The following is a 22,257-nucleotide window of genomic DNA, read 5'->3' as shown; positions in this document are numbered from 1 at the left end:
TGGATATTTTCTATTTATTCCTCTAGATAAATTATAAACATTTTGTTTCGTTCCAAGAATAATGCCTGTGATTTGTTTAGGGTTATGTAAAATATAAAACTAATATGGGAGGATTATCATCATTTTATTTCTCTTATCATTTGAGAACATGATACAAATCTATACTTCAGCCATATCTCTCTCAATAAATATGTATACAATTCCTATACATCTCAATTTTGTTTCATGGTTTGGTTACTATTTTGAACAGTAGGGATTTATTTTTAAAGGATTTATGTTTCTTGGTGTGATAATATAGGCAAGATCTCTTTTTACGTTTCTCGCAGTTCACATAGTACAGTGAAATAGAAATGCCTTTTACTTACTTCTTCCCATTGGCATAGCAATAATAAAATATTTCAACTGTCTCACTGTGTTGCATGCAAAATCATACAATATCCACTTGGTTATTTAAACCAATCGCATTTTGTGGTAGACTTTGCCTATTCTTACTATGGTATAATAATGTCAAAATTATTTCCATGTTGAATTTATCAGTGAAGGGACTCAGAAATAACTGGGTTGTAGAATACCATTTCTGTTAAACTATATTGTATACTTCTGCTTACAGTAAATAAATACATTGGCATTCAGTATATTATATATAATCAATGTAGGTAACTTTACAATTGCAATAAAACTTTATAGTTATTGATCTCTAAGAAATAATATGTTAGAGCCCATGAATCCAAAAGTAAAATGCCCTTGTCTTTTCTGTTTGTGGTTACCTACAAATATCTTTTTTTCCTGCTTTTTTAAAGGATTTAAATAAGCGGTTATCACTGCCTGCAGATATCAGAATACCTGATGGATATCTTGAAAAGTTGCAGATAAACAGTCCACCATTTGATCAACCAATGAGCCGAAGGTCTCGGAGAGCTTCTTTAGTAAGTTTTTAAGTCTACTATACCTGCGCCATCAGATGGTTGTTTGATTTTTTGGCTATAAACATTTTATATTAATTTTTATATTTAATTGTTGAATAGCTAAAGTTTATTATGTTGCTTTCTGGATTTTGTCATTTTCCCTTCCTAAGGGTTTAAAGATATTATATTGGAATAGAATTTAAGGTATATTTTATTTTTTGGTAAATTTTACTGATACATGCTAGATGTACAGAGTATGTACTAGATATACAGAAAAGTACATAAGCCATAATTGTATAGCTCCATGAATTTTTGTAAAGTTAACATACCTGTGTAACAAGTACCCAGATAAATGAAATTCCAAAAATCCCAGAAAACCTGTCCTGCCACTTCTTTGTTCATTTTCTATCCTCACTTCCTTAACTTTAGCCATTATCGCTGCCTTCTAATGCCAAAGATTAGTTTTACCTATGTTTCCCACTTTTTTTTCCCTAGAAAGTGGCAATGTTTCTAAATTTCCACACACATCCACACCTACAGGGTTTTTTGGTTTTATTTATTTATCTATCTATCTATCTATTTATTTATTTATTTTTGGCTCTGTTGGGTCTTTGTTTCTGTGCGAGGGCTTTCTCCAGTTGCGGCAAGTGGGGGCCACTCTTCATCACGGTGTGCGGGCCCTCTCACTATCGCGGCCATTCTTGTTGTGGAGCACAGGCTCCAGACGCACAGGCTTAGTAGTTGTGGCTCACGGGCCTAGTTGCTCCGCAGCATGTGGGATCCTCCCAGGCCAGGGCTCGAACCCGTGTCCCCTGCATTGGCAGGCAGATTCTCAACCACTGCACCACCAGGGAAGCCCTTTCCCACTGTTTTGATTATATTATGTTTATAGTGTTTTAATATCAGGAAAGACTTCTTTATTCTCATTTACATATACATTCTTATTTATTTAAAAAATGCATTTGGGGCTTCCCTGGTGGCGCAGTGGTTGAGGGTCCGCCTGCCGATGCAGGGGACACGGGTTCGTGCCCCGGTCTGGGAAGATCCCACATGCCGCGGAGCGGCTGGGCCCGTGAGCCATGGCCGCTGAGCCTGCGCGTCCGGAGCCTGTGCTCCGCAACGGGAGAGGCCACAACAGTGAGAGGCCCGCGTACCGCAAAAAAAAAAAAAAAAAAAAAAAATGCATTTGATATTCTTTTTCTGATTATTCTTAAACTTTTGAACTTTATGTAATTACGAATATACAAATTATTAAAATATTTTATTGAAATATATAAAAATGTGTATTTATACAAGTTTATATATAGTATACAATAAATATCCTACCTATTATGTATGTATTATGTATGTACACATGTGTATCCTTTTGTGATTGACTTGTTCAGTGTTGTGCTTGTTTTTCATTTAGGTTATTGCATGTGGTTATGTAATTCATTTGTTCTTTTTGTTGCATGGTATTCCATTGTGTGAGTATGCTATATTTTATCCAGTCTTGTGCTGATGGACGTTTACATTTGAGTTTTTAGTTTTGGCTATGATCAAATATTGCTTCTATCACTATTCCTGTTCATGTGTTTCGGTTAACATATGTAAGCATTTCTGTTGGTTGCATATCTAGGAGTGGAGTTGTTGGATCAGATTGTATGCATATATTCAGCTCTTCTAGGTATTGTCAAAATAGTTTCTGAAGTGATTATACCATTTTACACTGCCATCACCAGTATATGAGAGTTCTAGTTGCTCTCCATGCAGTTTTTTTTTAAATAAATTTATTTATTTATTCATTTTTGGCTACGTTGGGTCTTTGTTGCTGCGCACAGGCTTTCTCTAGTTGCGGCGAGTGGGGGCTACTCTGTTGCAATGCACGGGCTTCTCATTGCGGTGGCTTCTCGTTGCGGAGCACGGGCTCTAGGCACGCGGGCTTCAGTAGTTGTGGCATGTGGGCTCAGTAGTTGTGGCTCGAGGGCTCTAGAGCACAGGCTCGGTGCACAGGCTTAGGCATGTGAGATCTTCCCGGATCAGGGATTGAACCCGTGTCCCCTGCATTGGCAGGTGGATTCTTAACCACTGCATCACCAGGGAAGCCCCTCTCCATTCGATTTTCTGATATTGTTTCTTCTTTTTTAAAAAAATTTTTTTTAACTTTTCTGGTGAGTGTATAGTGCTGTCTCATTGTGGTTTTTTTTTTCATTTTCCTGATGCCTTAAGTTGAACACCTTTCTAATATTTATTGGCCATTTAGATATCCTCTTCTTTGAATTAAGTGTTCAAGTCTGTTATCTCTTTACTCTTGGACTTTCTGCCTTTTTCTTATTGGTTTGTTAGGAATTCTTTGTACATTTTGTATAAAGGACCTTTGTCAGTTACATGTCTTGCAGATGTCTTCTCCCTATCTGTAGCAGTTGACCCAGCACTGCTTATTTAAAAAATTTTGTTTTATATATATATATATTTTTTATAAATTAGTTTATTTATTTTTGGCTGCGTTGGGTGTCCGTTGCTGTGCGCGGGCTTTTCACTAGTTGCGGTGAGCGGGGGCCACTCTTCGTTGTGGTGCGCAACCTTCTCATTGCAGTGGCCTCTCATGTTGCGGAGCACGGGCTCTAGGCACGTGGGCCTCAGTAGTTGTGGCTTGTGGGCTCTAGAGTACAGGCTCAGTAGTTGTGGCTTGCGGGCTCTAGAGTACAGGCTCAGTAGTTGTGGCGCATGGGCTTCGTTGCTCCACGGCATGTGGGATCTTCCCGGACCAGGGCTCAAACCCGTGTGTCCTGCATTGGCAGGCAGATTCTCAACCACTGTGGCACCAGGGAAGCCCAGCACTGCTTATTGAAAGGATAGCTTTCCCCATTGCAGTGTTACCTTTGACATAAATTGAGATGATTGTGTATGTGAGGATGTTTTGGATGACTTTAGTTCTATGGTAGAAGTATATATAAAGTGCTATGAGACAATTACAGAGACAGCAAGTAAAATGTCTTTGAACATCACAGGCTTATAGTGCTTAAGCTGGCTCTAGAAGGATCGGTAGTTATTTGACATTCACCATTATACAACAAGGTTAAAGTGTAATACCAACTTGACTTTGGTATAGGTTATGATCATCATAATTTTGCATCACTGCTTAAGACATTTTTATTCAAGTAACTTTGTCATTTAATTACCAGCTTGCAAGTATTCTTTGGTTATCAATTTTTATTAAAGATCGGTACTTAAGTTTTGGAGTTAGTAAATATTTCAGATTGGGACTAAAGGTATGGTTTAATCACCGAAGCTATCATCTAAGACCTGTCTTTTTCAGTGTACATGAAATTAAGGAAAACAGTGCCCTCTAATGAATGTTAAGTGACTGGAGTTTTTATTGTGTTGAGTGTTCCTACCTACCTCCCTTGCTTTTTGATCTGAAATGGCTTATAGATTTCAGATTAATCATGCCAGCTCTGTTCTGGTTTCTACTGATTCATCCTTTTCATTATCTGTCTACCTTACTAAAGCCATGGTTTCTTTGAAGTATATTAGAAAATTATTCTTCAATACCCTAGGTTTATATGTGAAGGGGAAGGATTAGGGAATGCATGGAAAGGAGATGGGAAAAGAAAAATATTCTTCACATTTGTTAGAGCTCATGTTTCCATGGATGATATACTCTTTATCTAAAAAAAAATGTTTTTCAAGACAAAATATAAAATTTTGTCTTTCTAAAAGGATAAAACTTTTTTTGTTTTCAATAGCAGTATATTATAAGTAGGGTAGTAAAAATAAAATAAATCCTTTGTTTGAGTAGGAAATAAAAAACCAGTCAGAGAGTTCATTTCTGGTAGAGAAAGACATAAAATAGGGCTGATTGGTTCTTCTATGAATTTATGATCATCAGCCTCAGTTGGATTCTCAGTATCACTTGGCTGCCCTATTGTATTTCTCTGGTTAATTCTTCCCCTCTCTAAGCAGATGACCTCTCCCACTACATGACAAAGAAGAGAGAAGCCACTAACCAGAAACCCTCTCATTTTCTGAATTACACTAATTCTCCTCTTTCCTTTCTTCAATATTGAGGAATTGTCCTTCTTCCTATCCCATCTCCTCAGGATGCTTAGAGTATTTGTTATTCCTATACACTCATGTATAGTCAGTCTCCCTCTCTTGCTGAATCCTTTCTATTGACTTTTTATTTAAATAAGTTTTTTTATTTTAGAGTAATTATAGATTTACAGAAAAATTTAAAAGATCATATAGAGAGTTCCCATATACCACATACTCAGTTACCCCTGTTATTAACATTTTACATTAGTTTAGTACATTTTTCACAACTAAGGAAACCAATATTGGTACATTACTATTAACTAAACTCTGTACTTTGTTCAAATTTCCCTAGTTTTCCACTAATATCTTTTTTTCCCAGAATCCCATCCAGAACACATTACATTTAGTCATTCTATCTCATATTAAAGATATTGGTTATTAGATTGGTGAAGTGTTATTTAATATTCATTTATAGTTGATAAGAAATGGAATATTCTAACTCTTAACATACTGAGTTAAACATTAGACTAGTGGGAAGGCCCATAGGCAGATAGTGATTTGTTAGAGCATTGTTGCACTTACAATGAGGGCATGCCCCGTGGAAGTTTTCTAAGAGTGTTAAGTGCAGCTTTAGTAGACTAAGTCTATGCATGAAAGTTTGTCTCATTTTATTGAAGTTTAAGTTATACACATTTTAAGAATCTGCCTCTTCCTAAACAATGAGTTTTGGATTCCTCATTCATGACTTTACCAATATATATCATATGTAGTCCTTGTTTCTAAGAACAGGTGAGAAAATAGGGTATCAAGTCCTGATGTCTCTCAGAAATAATAAATATATTATGTGGTGTGGAAGTGAGGTTCAAAGTCCACCCACAACTTAATTTACCTTTGGCATATTATGGTCAGGGTTAAGGTGGTAGTATGATGATGATGACAGCACATTTTTGCAAGACAAATGATCAAGTAGAATAGAGATTCTCAGTCTCTTTTCTGCCCCCCACATATCTAAGAACACATTTCTGTCAGTAACAGTAACTCGGTAAATCTCACAAGGAGGGAAATGGGTGTTTGAAAAATCTCCCTTTGCCCCCAGTGTTTCTTATATACACATTCACTTTTAGAATGGCATCTATAGAACTTTTGCATGTATTTCAGTTGTTTTGAAACTCAATTAGAACTGCATTGCCAGCATGTTAATACATCTTTATAACTTTGATAGAGTGATTATATTGCCAGAGCCAAAGTAATCAAGAAATACCCCATAATACTCGATGCTACTTACAAGTTACCCTGAATTATAGGAATCTGGCTATTATAAATTATATTTTTGTTTAATTTTCATGTGCTTATGGTACAAGAGCTGATTGAACAGGAATTTGCTTGGTTTTCCAAAAAGCCAAGTATTCTCTTAGAGCAATGAAGTATGAGAAAAAAATTATCTTTGTTTGGAAAGCAGAATTAAGGAAATGTTTATGTTGTATTAAAATAAAAGCTTACTGTTCCATTCCTTTAGCTGTTATTTCTGTTTTTATGAGACTTTAAAAATATTCTAAAGTAATCTAGGATGGAACTCAGTCTAGATTGTGAACTTATGAAAGCAGGAATCATATCTGTCTTCTTCACTATATCCCCAGTACCTAGTATTGTGCTTGGTAAATATTGAATAAATGAGCTTTGTCCTCTGTCCTCTGAATAATTTCCGTAGGAGAGCGTGTCAACAAGCTAGTCATTACATCTATTGTTAATCTTGTCATGTTCAGCAGATAAAAATGCAAGCAAAATTTTCTAGAAATTCCATATAAAGATTCAGTAAGTAATATTTGGATGTAATAAATCCTAAAGGTTGGGAATCATTAAAATGTTGTGAGGTGGGTACACTTACTCTGAATTGGGTTGTGGCAGATAATTCCAGTATTTACCTTCTTTTTAAAAAGCAGACTTTCAGCATATATTAATGGTCTCACTAAGTTTCATTCTTTGAAGAGTGACTCTTTGTAATGTTAAGTTTTGATGCATCTCTTACAGTTTATTCTTTATATACTTTATATGATACAGTAAATCTCTACAACATTTTTATCTTTATAATCTTGAATTTATAGTTCATTTATACACTATTTAAAGCAAATCTTAGCATTTTTGTCATAGTCACCATTGGACCAAAGTGTACTTGATCTTTTAAGTGCATGCTAGTATTTATTCACTTAAGGTAAAAGAATGAATAAGAAAATTTCCCAACTCCTGATAAGAAAAAGTTCCCAGGAATTCCCTGGTGGTCCAGTGGTTAGGACTCTGCGCTTTCACTGCTGAGGGCACAGGTTCAATTCCTGGTCAGGGAACTAAGATCCCACAAGCCATGCAACGTAGCCAAAAAATAAACAAAAAAGTTCCTAGCTTGTAGTTATATTTTTCTATGTGCTTCTTATTGTTACAGATAATGACATTTTTATTATATTTTTTGGGGGGACGTTTATTATTTTGTTCTTACTAGTTTCCATTTATTCTTTAAATATAGTTCTTTTTTCCTTCATAAAGAAATGTGATATAAGACTTAAAATTCATGGCAGAATAGTTCCATGTTTGTGAATTTAATCACCTGAATTCTAGAGGTAGGTATAAGAAAATAAACATATTCTATCATAGTTTGTGTGACCTTGGTAATTAGCCTTTTTTTAAGTGTTAAGATAATATGTAAATAGACTATAAAAACATGCAGGGCTTCCCAGGTGGCGCAGTGGTTGAGAGGCCGCCTGCCGATGCAGGAGACATGGGTTCGTGCCCCGGTTTGGGAAGATCCCCCACATGCCACGGAGCGGCTGGGCCCGTGAGCCATGGCCGCTCAGCCTGCGCATCCGGAGCCTGTGCTCCGTAATGGGAGAGGCCACAACAGTGAGAGGCCCACATACCGCAAAAAAAAAAAAAAAGGTGTCCCCAAAAAAACATGCAAAGTCAAAAGGTTATTCAGAATCAGGTTCTCATGCACCAGATGGTGGGCTATTTGCCACACTTTCCATATTAAAATAAAAAATTCCATTTGTATTTAGCAGGTGTTGTCTAGTGTAGTTTTACCTTATCATTCTGTATAATTATTGATAATAGAAAGCAAGGACTTAATATCTGTGAGTCATATATAAGATAGTACATGGGTGGATTGTGCATGATGGTTCCAAAATCTCACTTTTTTAATTTTTTTTTTTTTTTTTTTTTTGCGGTACGCGGGGCTCTCACTGTTGTGGCCTCTCGCGTTGCGGAGCACAGGCTCCGGACGCGCAGGCTCAGTGGCCGTGGCTCATGGGCCCAGCCGCTCCACGGCATGTGGGATCTTCCCGGACCGGGGCACGAACCTGCATCCCCTGCATCGGCAGGCGGACTCTCAACCACTGTGCCACCAGGGAAGCCCTAATTAAATTTTTTAAAAAAAATACCGTATATAGAGAAAAGTTTTTAAGAGTGCAGAAAGAAGCAATTTTTCAGTCATTCAATAATACTGCCTGTGACCACAGTTTTCATTAGTTTACCAAAATTGAATTAAGTACTATTAGATATGCAGTTTTCCTCATGGCTTTTATTTTATTTTATTTTTAATTTATTTATTTTATTTATTTATTTTAGGCTGTGTTGGATCTTTGTTGCTGCACATGGGCTTTCTCTATTTGGGGTGATCTGAGGGCTGCTCTTTGTTGCAGTATGTGTGCTTTTTATTGCAGTGGCTTCTCATTGTGGAGCACAGGCTCTAGGCACGCAGGCTTCAGTAGTTGTGGCACGAGGGCTCAGTAGAGTGCAGCCTCAGTAGTTGTGGCGCACGGGCTTAGTTGCTCTGCAGCCTGTGGGATCTTCCCGGACCAGGGCTCGAACCTGTGTCCCCTGCATTGGCAGGCGGATTCTTAACCACTGCACAACCAGGAAAGTCCCTGCATGGCTTTTAAATTGATACATATCCTTGTAACAAAAGGATAGAAACAGTTCCTTTGAGAGGCCTCTGCTACTTCTGGCCATTCAGGTTGGGGCAGTTTATCCTTTTGTTCCAAGTGGTGAGAGATGTTAAGTCAAATATTAATTGTCAAGTATCATTTTTATTTTATTCAACACCTCCAGAAAAAATTGTGTATAACCTCCAGAATTTGACTAAAACATAGTATTTAATGATCCAGCCTTATTTATACACCTTTGAGAGCTGAGGTTATATATAAAAGAACATTATTCCCTTCACTGGCTATTTATTTAAGGGCATTAGTATCACTCTAAAGTGAGAAGTGAATTTTTAGATTATTATTGCCTTTTGCACTATCTACAAAGGGTTTCTAGAAAGCAGTTTAAGAAAATTCTTATTCTTCTCCTCTGTTTAACTTTTTTGCCCCCGATTTCTGCTCTCAATCCCTAAATTTTTATCACTTTGTTTTTTCTTTTTTTCCTAAATCTTTTGTGTTAGGGTTTTTTGTTCTGTTTGTTTTTAGTTTTTAAATACTGGGTTTCCATTACATATTTGAGTATTCCATCTATCTCATTTATTGACTCCATAGAAAGTAGGCAAACAATCTCAAGGTTTAAAAGCAATGGTTTTAAGAACTCACTTTTAAACCCCTTTTTTGGGGATGGAGGGGACTGATTTAGATTTATATTGCTTCTTCTGTGTTAGCCATTTCCTGATTCATAATAGAGTGTGACTTGCAGTTGTCTTTTTTATTATATTTTGGTGGGAAAACCTGAAATAAATAGTATTTTGTTTTTTGCAGGCCTTCCTAGGGAACACAAAGATTGGTGAAGGAAAATATGTAGGAAAATTATTTATTTTGCAGTGTTGTTAAAAAGAAAATCATGTAGTTACCTTTTATAAAATTCTTTAGTATCTTAAAATGCCTGTGGTATCTTAAAATTTCAGGATCTTAAAATAGGACAAAATTTTTTCATAGCAGAATTTTTTCTAATTAATTTTTATTGGAGTATAGTTGCTTTACAATGTTGTGTTAGTTTCTACTGCACAGCAGAATGAATCAGCCATACATATACGTATATTCCCCTCCCTTTTGGATTTCCCTCCCGTTTAGGACACCACAGTGCATTAAGTAGAGTTCCCTGTGCTATACAGTATGGTCCCCTCACTTGTCTATTTTATACATAGTATCAGTAGTGTATATGTATCAATCCTAATCTCATTTCTTCCCACCCTACCCCTTTCCCCCTTGGTAGCCATACATTTGTTCTCTACGTCTCTGTCTCTATTTCTGCTTTGCAAATAAGGTAATCTATACCATTTTTCTAGATTCCACATATATACATTAATATATATTTGTTTTTCTCTTTTTTATTTTTATACAACAGGTTCTTATTAGTTATCTGTTTTATACATATTAGTGTATATATGTCAATCCCAATTTCCCAATTCATCCCCCACCCCTGGCCCCCTTTCCCCTCTTGGTGTCCATACGGTGTTCTCTACATCTGAGTCTCTATTTCTGCCTTGCAAACCGGTTCATCTGTACTATTTTTCTAGATTCCACATATATGCGTTAATATATGATATTTATTTTTCTCTTTCTGACTTATTTCACTCTGTATGACACTCTCTAGGTCCATCCACATCTCTACAAATGACCTAGTTTTGTTCCTTTTTATGGCTGAGTAATATTCCATTGTATATATATGTACCACATCTTCTTTACCCATTCCTCTGTTGATGGACATTTAGGTTGCTTCCATGTCCTGACTATGGTAAATAGTGCCACTGTGAACATCGTGGTATGTGTATCATTTTGAATTACGGTTTTCTCTGGGTATATGCCCAGTAGTGGTATTGCTGGATCATACGGTAATTCTATCTTTAGTTTTCTAAGGCACCTCCATACTGTTTTCCATAGTGGCTGTATCAATTTACATTCCCACCAACAGTGCAAAAGGGTTCCCTTTTCTCCACACCTTCTCCAGCATTTATTGTTTGTAGATTTTTTGATGATGCCCATTCTGATCAGTGTTAGGTGGTAGATACCTCATTGTAGTTTTGATAATAGCAGAATGTTTTTTGTTTGTTTGTTTTTATTTATTTTTGGCTGTGTTGGGTCTTTGTTGCTGTGTGCAGGCTTTCTCTAGTTGCGGGAGTGGGGGCTACTCTTCGTTGTGGTGCGTGGGCTTCTCACTGTGGTAGCTTCTCTTGTTGCGGAGCATGGGCTCTAGGTGCACGGGCTTCAGTAGTTGCAGCATGCGGGCTCAGTAGTTGTGGCTTGTGTGCTCTAGAGCACAGGCTCAGTAGTTGTAGCACACAGGCTTAGTTGCTCTGTGGCATGTGGGGTCTTCCCTGACCAGGGATCGAGCCTGTGTCTCCTGCATTGGCAGGTGGATTCTTAACCACTGTGCCACTAGGGAAGTCCCTATAGCAGAATGTTACTCGATCTATGTAAAAGATGGGTTGACAATTTTAATTGTGAACTTTGATAGTTTTGAAACTTTGAATGTTCCAGTTTTTAAAATTTATTTTAAAATTTGACAGATGTTCAACTATTTAATTATAATCAGATTTTTCTATTCCAAGACACTCTTCAGAGCAGGAGAGTTTCAGAAATTGAGGCAGTGATGAATTGAAATTTTAAGAATACTAAATTTATAATTGTTTGCTTTCAGTCAGAAATTGGGTTTGGAAAAATGGAAACCTACATCAAATTGGAAAAGCTTGGAGAGGTAAGTTAATACTTATTTCAAACATGTAAGGTGCATTTTTTTCTTGTTCATCATCTAAAAGATTATATCTTGTTCTGAAAAAGCAACAGAATGTTAGAAGGAAAATACCTTTAATTCTTGACATCATCCCGTCAGTGTGAGAAGAAATGAGTTTTTTTTAATAGCCTTATAACCTGATATTGAAGCATAAACTATTGTGCTTTCTTGGTAACAAAATAGACATTTATTTGTTAGTTAGCTTCCTGGTATTCTTTGTGCCATCATGTGGGAAATTGCATGTGTTCAAACTTGTGAAAAATCAAAATACTATCTTTAAGGTTAAAGACACATCTCATTAAAGGTTAAGGAAATTCTTGACCCATAAGACCTTGGTTTTCTTGAAGTTGCTACTAGTACTGACTAATTTTGAAATGGTCTACCTCCCAGAGTGAGAAAGTGAGAAGAAAATAATAGAATTAGTTACTAGGGAGTTACTAGTAACTAATAGTAATTAATAGAATTAGTTACTAGGGAGTAACTAGTAACTAACTAATAGAATTAGTTACTAGGGAGTAACTAGTAACTCCCTTAAGGGAGGCCTTAAGGGAGTTTGAGAACTATCCTGGAAATGATAGAAGAAATCTATAGAATATATTTGTTTTTTAAAGGAGAGCTCTAGCATACAAAGATTCTGAAAAGTCTGAAAACGGGTAAAGTTTCATAATATGTTAGTTAAATTTTCAGTTTTCACTTACTGTGCTTAATTAATTTCCTCAATCTCCACATACCATTGCAGTTAAAGTACCTTTGATTCCAAATCTATTGATTCAGTTATTAATCTAATACGAAGCACAAAAAATAAATTAAATATTCTCCCTATGTTTTCATACCTTTGAAGCACTCTGTAGGGTTTTAAGAGTAAGGAAGCTGTGTGTATGGAACTGAAAGTCCTCTTAGCTATAGGAAAACCAAGATTAATCATGGTGGGGTTTTCCTTGCAAGATAGAATTTAACACATGCTTAGAAATTAGAAATTTAGTTAGGGCTCTTTATTGTGTAGATGATATAGATAGACTCATGATATTTTTGATGTGTCTTTCAAAAATATATTTTGTAGGGTACATATGCAACAGTATATAAAGGAAGAAGTAAATTGACAGAGAATTTGGTGGCATTGAAAGAGATCCGGTTGGAACATGAAGAAGGTGCACCCTGCACAGCAATAAGAGAAGGTATAATTTGTACTTTGTGAGCAGAATGTATTATGAAATTTATATAGAATATTTTAAAACCAAAGCTATGTAATAAGAGTTCATTTTTTGTAAGTACAAGGAGCTCAGATATAGAAATAGTACATGACTGGAAAATATATGCCACTACAGCTTATGGCATCTCATTGAGGAGAAAGAATACAATAAAACAAGGCCCTGGTGGGGAGGAAAGCAATAGCTAAAGCTGAAATATTTAATAAAAGGAATTAGTTAGATATATTATTGTACTGCTTATAATGAAGTACTATGAAGTCATTAAAGATTGTTGTCACAGACAAATATTTGACATTGGGAAATGTTATATATTGGTGCATGGGGGAAAGCTAACTATAAATAGTATATACAGGATGTAAATATATTTATATAATGGTACGATTTTTTTTAAAAAGATTATCCAGAAAATAGTTTGAGGCAACTGACAAGCAATTTGAAGGAAAAAAAGGTACCTTGGACTTTATGTCTAAATTAATCCTAGAAGTCTCAATAAGTTAACATTTGAGAAAAAAAGATGTCATGGAGAGTATTAATGTAATATTGAGGATAATTTTTTTTTTTTTTTTGCGGTATGCGGGCCTCTTACTGTTGTGGCCTCTCCCGCTGTGGAGCACAGGCTCCGGACGCGCAGGTCCAGCGGCCATGGCCCATGGGCCCAGCCACTCCGCAGCATGTGGGATCCTCCCAGACCGGGGCATGAAACGTGTCCCCTGCATCGGCAGGCGGACTCTCAACCACTGCGCCACCAGGGAAACCCCTGAGGATAATTTAAGAATTAAAAATATCAAACCCAGAACCATAAAAGAAAAGAAAAAAATTGATTCTATTAAAATTTCTACTACAAATCCCTTTGGTGTGGATTATTGTTTTAAATTTAAGAGACTCCTAAACTCAATCATTCATATGTTAAACTTAGGATTTTTTTTAAAAAGACTGGCTACCACAGATTAAGTAATTGGCTTTCTTTTTTGTTTTGCAGTTTCACTATTAAAGGATCTAAAACATGCAAATATAGTAACGCTACATGACATTGTTCACACAGATAAATCTTTGACTCTGGTCTTTGAGTATCTGGTAAGCATTTACTAAATGATAAAACATAGCAAATTGGATTTTTTAACAGCCCCGGGGACATTATTGTTATTAGTATTTAATTAAATTATGTGTGGTGCATTCAGTATCTTTCCTCAAAAAACAACTTATTTTTCTGAAAAAGAATATGTATATATATATGTATTTATAGCTGAATCACTTTGCTTTACACCAGACACTAACACAACATTGTAAATCAACTATACTTCAATTAAAATAATTTTTTTTTTTTTTGCGGTACACGGGCCTCTCACTGTTGTGGCCTCTCCCATTGCCGAGCACAGGCTCCGGACGCGCAGGCTCAGCGGCCATGGCTCACGGGCCTAGCCTTTCCGCGTCATGTGGGATCTTCCCGGACCAGGGCACGAACCCGTGTCCCCTGCATCGGCAGGCAGACTCTCAACCACTGCGCCACCAGGGAAGCCCCCCCCCCAAAATTTTTTTTTTAAACTAAACGCTATTAAGTAAATCAGTCATGCCTTCTCAAAACTATGTATCACATAGTAAAGTGCTGTATTTTTTCAGGATAAAGATCTAAAACAGTACATGGATGACTGTGGAAACATCATGAGTATGCACAATGTTAAGGTATGCTTTAGTGTGTCATTTTAAATTTTATTTAAAGTACAGACAAACACTTAAGCATAGATGAACTACATTACGTATGAAATACGCTTCAGAATTTTCTGTTAGGCATTTTAAATAGGTTATTGTCCTCTGAACATATTTACTCAGAACTTCTGTTTACTACACTGTAGTATTTCTTAGAATCAGACCTTTTTATAGAACTACTTCATTTAAAAAGTACTTTTGAGGAGTTTGAGGATTTTGAGCACGAGCTACCCGTTCTCCTTGCTTGGCTCTGCAATAAACCTTTCTCTGCTCCAAAAAAAAACAAAAATAAAAACTTTTGACAATTTCCTTTCACATTATAACATTGATTCTCTTAGATATATGTAGAATACATTTACAGGTATATTCTGCTTAAAAAGAAAATGACATGCCTATTATATCAAAATCCAAATGTTTAAGATCAATGAAAATGATTAGTGCATTCTGCAAAGGGCCTCCTTTATATGGCAAACTCCCCTAAAGTATTTAGAATGGTATTTAATTATAAAACAACTTTTCAGGGTACTAATCTAATGAGTAAGGCCAGGAACCTGCATAGGTATTATGAATACTAGACTGGAAATACCATTCTGTACTGTCAGGAGGAAAGTAACATAATTACATGTTTTCTTATGTGAAAAATATCTAAAGATGCAAGTAATGCTAGAAAAGTTTGGTATAATAGTCCCAGATGAAACCCAAGAGTAAAAGTAAAATCAAATGAAAACCTTTGATACAGATGTGTTTTTACAGTAGGTTTCTTTGACCTGATACAACTCCAAATATAGCAAAGATTTATTTATCCAAACATAGTCAACAGTTTGTGAGAAACTGTTCTGGAAATAGGCTGTCCCAGCTGTATTTTTGAGACAGTTCCAATTCTGTAGGTAGTAACTTTAAACTTATATACTTTTAAGTTAAGTTTGGTATAAAGGAGAGCCAGTTTCTTTTAGTAAAAGACAGTTCAAAACACATGGGTAACACATTGCTAAGAATTTTAGAATAGGGCTTTAAGTCTCTTTCCATATATTTTCTATGAGAATTGTTTTCATCACATTTCACATTTTGTTTTGCAAGGTGTACTGAATCTCATTTGTGTTTATTTTTGTTTGTGGCTTTTATGTTGTTTTTCCTGCTTTCATATTAGCAGTAATTTGGAAAGAAAATTGTCCTTAATCATCATAATTTGACAAAGATTTGAGAAGTTTATATGTCTTAAGCCAGGTTTACATTCCTGGCTTAAGTTGTAGAGTATTTTATTCTCTGTTTAACTAGCCCCTTATATTTTTTCAAACATAGAAAGTAACGGAAATATTTGGAAATAGTAATTTAAGAGTTTTCAAAACACATGAATATGTAGAGTATAGAAACTGCTAATTAGATTTTCTTCAGGCCCATTGTTCACCTGCTGCCTTGGCTTATTCTTGAAGTTCTAATGCTATTTTTCACCTTCAAGATAACCAGGGGTACAATCTTGAATCCTCTTCTTTGTTAACCACAAAGAATCAGAGACCTCCTGTGTTTCATGTTCTTTTTTCCACCAAAATCCACAACAAAAAGTCTCCCATTAGCCTTATAGGAATTGGTCTTCTCAAAGAGCCATTCAGAGCTCTACAGTGCCAATTCCCCTTTCTGAATCATAGCAGATTTTGAAGGCTGAGTAGGAGGTGCTGAAAGTAAAGTACCCAGAAGGTGGGTGATAGAAGCTGGTTTAGGTTATTTTAGGTTATTTTTATAGCACATAATTTGCCAGAGCTATGCAACACCATTCTGTTTGACATCTCAGAATGTTCATAAAACCACCAATTCCATTGCCTTATTTTAAAGACGTTGCCCCACATTAGGTTTTTTGGGGGGGAGTAGGGTGGGGTAATGGTAGAAGGTTGTTTGTTTTGCCAGAATTTCATAATTAAACTGTAAGCCTAATTAGTAGCCCTGTAAATTTATGAGGTACATTTATTTAAAGTCATTTTCAGTAACAAGTGAACTATTGCCACTAAGACCAAGTTTCATTTCGCTTTGTTCACTCTAAAAAAATACGTAGATGGTTCAAATAGAACAGTAAATTGTAAAATTCAGACAACAGGTATGTAAGGAAAAGGATGTGGTTCCTTTTTTTTTTCTCTTACTGTTCTAGGCCAGTTGCTTTTCTGTTTACCATAACTTATACCAAAGTATATCTTATTATCTGTAAGACTAATTTCTATTTTTTGTTTCCGTAGCTGTTTTTATACCAAATTCTACGTGGTTTGGCATATTGCCACAGAAGAAAGGTGTTACACCGAGACTTAAAACCACAGAACCTCCTCATTAATGAAAAAGGAGAATTAAAGCTAGCAGATTTTGGTATGGAATGTATGAGATATTTATAAATAGTTCCAGGTGTTTAAGTTTAAAAGAACAACCATTGACACTGCATGATTGCTTTTATGTGGGTTTGGAAGTGTTCTCTGTAGCTCATGGAATAAAATATTTGAAAATTTTGGTGGTGAGTTATATTAGTGAATGCTAGAAGGCATTGGTTCTCAGGTATGGTCCATAGACCCCTAAGCATCCTGAGACCCTTTCAGGGGATCTCCAAAGGTATAATATATTCTCAAAATTATACTAAAAGTTTACTTGCCCTCTTCACTGTGTTAATATTTGCGTTGATTATCCAAAAGTAAGAAGGGATAAAGCTACTGGTACCCTTAGTGTAAATCAAGGCACTCACACCAAATTATACTTAGTAGCCATTGTATTCTTCACCACTGTACACTTGTAGGAAAGCACTTTTTAAGAGGTATCAGATGAAGCAGTAAAATTTATTAAATTTTATTAAATCTCCATTTTTGAGTAGGTGTCTTTTTAGTATTTTGTGTGATGAAATGGGAAATATACATAAAACACATTTGCTGCACACAGAAATACTATGGTTATTTCAAGGAAAAGTGCTTGTGTAATTATATGAGTGGAAACTGAACTAGCCCACCTTTTTATCTTAAGAAGTATCATTTTTACTTGAAAAAAATGACCAATAGACAAACTGGTTACTCAGACTTAGGTATTTGGCAGATGCTTTCTTAAAAAATGAATGAAGTGAGCCTTATCATTTCAAGGAAAACAACTGTGAAAGTATTTCTTGAGAATAGTAAAATTTGAGTTTTCAAGCAAAAATTAGATTTTGGAAATTTGGATCTGCCTTTTTTTTTTTGGCGGTACGCGGACCTCTCACTGCTGTGGCCTCCTCCTGTTGCGGAGCACAGGCTCCGGACGCGCAGGCTCAGCGACCATGGCTCACGGGCCCAGCCGCTCCGCGGCATGTGGGATCTTCCCGGACCCGGGCACGAACCCGTGTCCCCTGTATCAGCAGGCGGACTCTCAACCACTGTGCCACCAGGGAAGCCCTGGATCTGCCATTCTGAATTTGATAGCTTCCCAGTACTTGAAGACTTTTCTGGTGAGATCAGTGGTGACGTTAACAAATACGATTTTTTTTGATATGCTAAAGAAATGTGTAAACATTTGTAATATCTGAATAGCCTAGAGAACCAGTATTTTCCAGATGACCAATGCATGGTATTACAGAATCATCATGCATAGGTAAAATATCCATTTAAAGTGCAGGATAGACCAGTGAATTTTAATGTAGCAAAAGTATTAGAAGTTGATTGATATAGTTCCAAGTAACCATATAATCTTTAAGAAGCTAAATATTTTCTAATTTTGATGCAGTATCAAAAAAGTATATGCACAATTATCAGAAAGGCTATTAAAATGCTCTTTCCAATTTCGCATCCGTGTGAAACCTGATTCTCTTTATATATAACTGCAGTCAAAGAAACATCCCAACAGATTGAATGCAAAAGGAGAATCCAACTGTCTTCTATTAAAATAGACTACAAAAATGTAAAACAAGGACATTCATACTAATTTTTATTTTATTTTGGAAAAAATATTTTTCATAAAAATACTCATGTTAACATATAAATGGTGTTTTTAAGGAAGAAGTTTTAGATTTTTCTGTTTTTCTAATATGCAACTATCAGTAAATATAATCTACATAGATAAAAGCTCTTTGGATCCTCAGTAATTTTTAAGAGCCTAAAAAGGGTCCTGAGACTAAAGAGTTTAAATGTCATTACTGAAAGGGATTCCTTTAATATGCCTGCCACCATGCTTTTTTAAAAAAAGTAGTTTTATTTATTTATTTATTTTTAAATTTAATTTATTCATTTGACTGCGTTGGGTCTTCATTGCTGTGCGGGCTTTCTCTAGTTGCAGTGAGCAGGGGCTACTCTTCGTTGTGGTGCGCGGGCTTCTCATTGTAGTGGCATCTCTTGTTGCAGAGCGCGGGCCCTAGGAGCATGGGTTTCAGTAGTTGTGGCTCACGGGCTCTAGAGCACAGGCTCAGTGGTTGTGGCGCATGGGCTTAGTTGCTCCGCAGCATGTGGGATCTTCCTGGACTAGGGATCAAACCCATGTCCCCTGCATTGGCAGGCAGATTCTTAACCGCTGCACCACCAGGGACGTCCCTGCCACCATGCTTTGTATTTATTTATATGCTTAATAATTTAATTAGTAGCTGTCTGTCTGTCTCTCTTTAGCTAATCCAGTTATAAGGGACTAGACAGGTGAAATAAAATTACATGTTTTTGGCTTCTAGGGAGTAAACTTTTTTATATTGAAGGAACTCCATATAGTAACTTGGTTTTTTTGTGTTTTTTTTAATATTCCATATTCTGAGAGTTTGAGTACTGTAACAGAAGTTAGTTTTTAAAAGCCCATGCAGTTTTTCATAGTTAGTATTTATCATTTTTCATAAGTGATTATAGTAGTTTTACTTTTGGAATATTTCATTAATGTGATAAATATTAGTGTTTCAAGTATTACTCCGTTAGTAACAGATTAAAAATTCACTGTTATTAAGTGGTGAATTTGTTCTGAAAATTCCTATACTTTTATTCATTTAACACTTTTCCATTTGTTTGAAAGGTAGGTTGCTATTTAAAAGGAATTGGGTAGGTCACAGGAGTCTGAATGAGAAATTATAAGTCATTTCCATATGCTTACATAGAGTCTCTAGGGCATAGTTTACGTTGTTATTTTCCTAGTAATTGTTATTCTCTTTCTCTCTTTCCCCGCCCCCCTTTTAAATTTTTTTGGTCAGGCTGCATTTACTGCTCCTTATTCCTTAATCCCCAAATGAATGGCAGTGATGGAGAACCCCTGCTTGGCTATAAGATATGCAAAAAGAATGGCAAAAGCCATCAAAAATGTACTTTTGGTAGGGGAATACTATGAGTGCTTTGAATTTTACTTTTTACCTCTACAAACCAAGCCAAGCAAATTTTATCTGTCCACCGGCCAACAGGAAAATCTAATTATTCCATGAGATGGTACAATGAATTTTGTCTCTGTTGCTTTTAGTTATTTATTTTTTTATTGGTTTCATAGTAAGTATACTTCGGACATAAGTAAGGGAGAGTCATATAACTGAGTATTTTACAACAGATTGTTCTTGATCTCTATGACCTACTTTTCCTGTGATCAGGGAAGTATTAATATAAATAGACATTTTCATTAATAATAGAAAATGGTTTATATAATAATACCGTATCACAATTAATTTGGTTTGGAAGAAATTACTGTGTATTTCATTTCATGCCAGAATTGCAAATCTAATTGTGAACTGAATCAGAAGGCTGTTTGAGCAAGCATCATAGTTTAGAATTCTCTCAGAAGATGGAGCATAAGGTACTGAGGAAACTATAACTGCAATTGCTTTGATGTTATATGTATAGCATTAGCAACTTGCAGCCTTGTCCTTTCCCCCATATAACCCAGTATTACATCAGGAAGAGAAATCAGACAGCTGCTTCCATTTGCTAATTACCAAAATTTGTTGAATTTATTTTACCAAGTTGGGATGGTAGAGTAAAACCTGTAATAAAACAGTGTCAACATTGTTTCAGTTACTTCCTTTAGCCCTTATATTTAATGAAAATAGTATGAGTACTGCCTAATTTTTTAAATTTCTGGTTTCATTTGGGTGACTTTATCCAGTTTAACAAAGTATTGAATCATCCTTTTATTACATTTTTCTTATTTAATGTTTTAATCAGATACAGTAGTTACACACAACAGAAATCACAGCCTAAAAATTAATTATTCCTTGTTGTTTGAAATAAACTGTATGTTAAAATAAATTTATATTTCTTCATATATCTTTTAAAGTTACTTCTTTAGGTGATCAGAATTTGGAGGCGTAGAGGTAATAAAAGCAACTCTCTTAACGCCAGTGGCTCAGGAGATAAAGTTGTGAACTCTTGCCTTTATTTCTAGATAATCAGTGAATTTCATATTAAATTGGCAAAGGAATGGTTCGTGTTTTACGTCATCTACAGCAATTAATAATATCCAAAGACAGTGAGGTTCACCTTATTTTAAAATTAACCATGTAACTTAAAACTTAGAAAGTACAGAATGACATTGTAGTTTATTCCAAGGAAACTTTCTCTAAATATAAACTTCTGCAAGGGAATTGTCAATAAAACTTAACAGGATCATGAACCAGTAACTTCATGGTTTTTGGTAAGAACTGATATAGCAAATGGAAGTTGGAATCAGGTTAAAAGGTGACAAATGTCATTGGCCTGTTTTGCATTAACTTAAATCCAAGTAGGAAATAATCTTGGCATAATAATTCGTGGATAGAAGGAGGGTATCTTAAGTTTTGATTAGCCCAGATACTGTACCAGGTGCATTCACTCATAAAAGTAAGCATGGTCTCTGAATGTGGAATTATTATTATTTAGTTTAATAAATAATAGGATTTGCTGACCCAAGACCACACACACTCAAAAAAAAATTCATAAAACTAATTTTGTTAAGCCTCAAAAAGGTATAGAGTAGCCATCTCAGGCATCCTTGTGACTGGAGTCATGGTGAGAATATGGACTGGGAAATGCATTCCAGCTATTTCTTAATTGTTCTCTTTTCCCTGTGAAGGACTAGCCAGAGCCAAGTCAGTTCCCACAAAGACCTACTCAAATGAAGTTGTCACACTGTGGTACCGGCCGCCTGATGTGCTTCTCGGTTCCTCAGAGTACTCAACACAGATTGACATGTGGTAAATATATGCAGATGTTACTGCCATTTATAATTTTGAAAGAATGTAGCCATTAACACAGGGCATACCGATAGATATTTGGCTTTAAGGAGATAAAATATAAGCAACGATTAAGAGTTCTGGCAAGTAAGATCACCTTGGTTTAAATACCAGTTCAACCACTTACAGCTATACGATAACCTTACTGAAATTATTGGCCTGTGCCTCAGTTTCCTCATTTAAGGAAATGGGAATAGTAACAATAACTACTTTAAAAGGCTGTTCTGTGGATAATGTTAAGACCAAATGAGCTAATGTATGTAAAGCACTTTGAAGAGTGTCTGGTACATAGTAATTTAAGACAAAATTTATTTTTATCATCATTTAATATTCACCAAAACCCACTTGCTTTAAGTTGATCTAAAAATAATATTGAAAAAATACCATAGGCATCTTCCCCACATAGCACTTTGATCATGACACTCCTTTATTTAAACATGTTTGCTGCTTCCCCGTTTATTACCTATAGAATAAGGTACAGTTCTTCAATCTGATACTTTATCTTCATAAAATGTCTCTAAACTACCTTTTTCAGTTTATTTCAGACTATTCTCCACAAACGTTTCCT

The 22,257-nt window shown here is 35.7% G+C and overlaps 1 protein-coding gene across 1 annotated transcript in view; it reads left to right on the top strand.

Moving 5' to 3' along the window:
* CDK17 (cyclin dependent kinase 17) overlaps window positions 1-22,257 on the top strand; it is a 99,154-nt gene that overhangs the window by 66,871 nt on the left and 10,026 nt on the right. The window contains exons 5-11 of the mRNA XM_082851020.1: window positions 801-926; window positions 11,535-11,591; window positions 12,688-12,802; window positions 13,815-13,909; window positions 14,453-14,515; window positions 16,762-16,885; window positions 21,530-21,650. Of these exons, the coding sequence (XP_082707146.1) occupies window positions 801-926; window positions 11,535-11,591; window positions 12,688-12,802; window positions 13,815-13,909; window positions 14,453-14,515; window positions 16,762-16,885; window positions 21,530-21,650 (701 nt within the window). The remainder of the gene's footprint in view (window positions 1-800; window positions 927-11,534; window positions 11,592-12,687; window positions 12,803-13,814; window positions 13,910-14,452; window positions 14,516-16,761; window positions 16,886-21,529; window positions 21,651-22,257) is intronic.

Source organism: Leucopleurus acutus, assembly GCF_964270905.1.
Source record: "Leucopleurus acutus genome assembly, chromosome: 11".
Taxonomy (NCBI): Eukaryota; Metazoa; Chordata; class Mammalia; order Artiodactyla; family Delphinidae; genus Leucopleurus; species Leucopleurus acutus.
The sequence above is the reverse complement of the archived record's forward strand: the minus strand, read 5'-3'. Positions and strand labels throughout refer to the sequence as shown.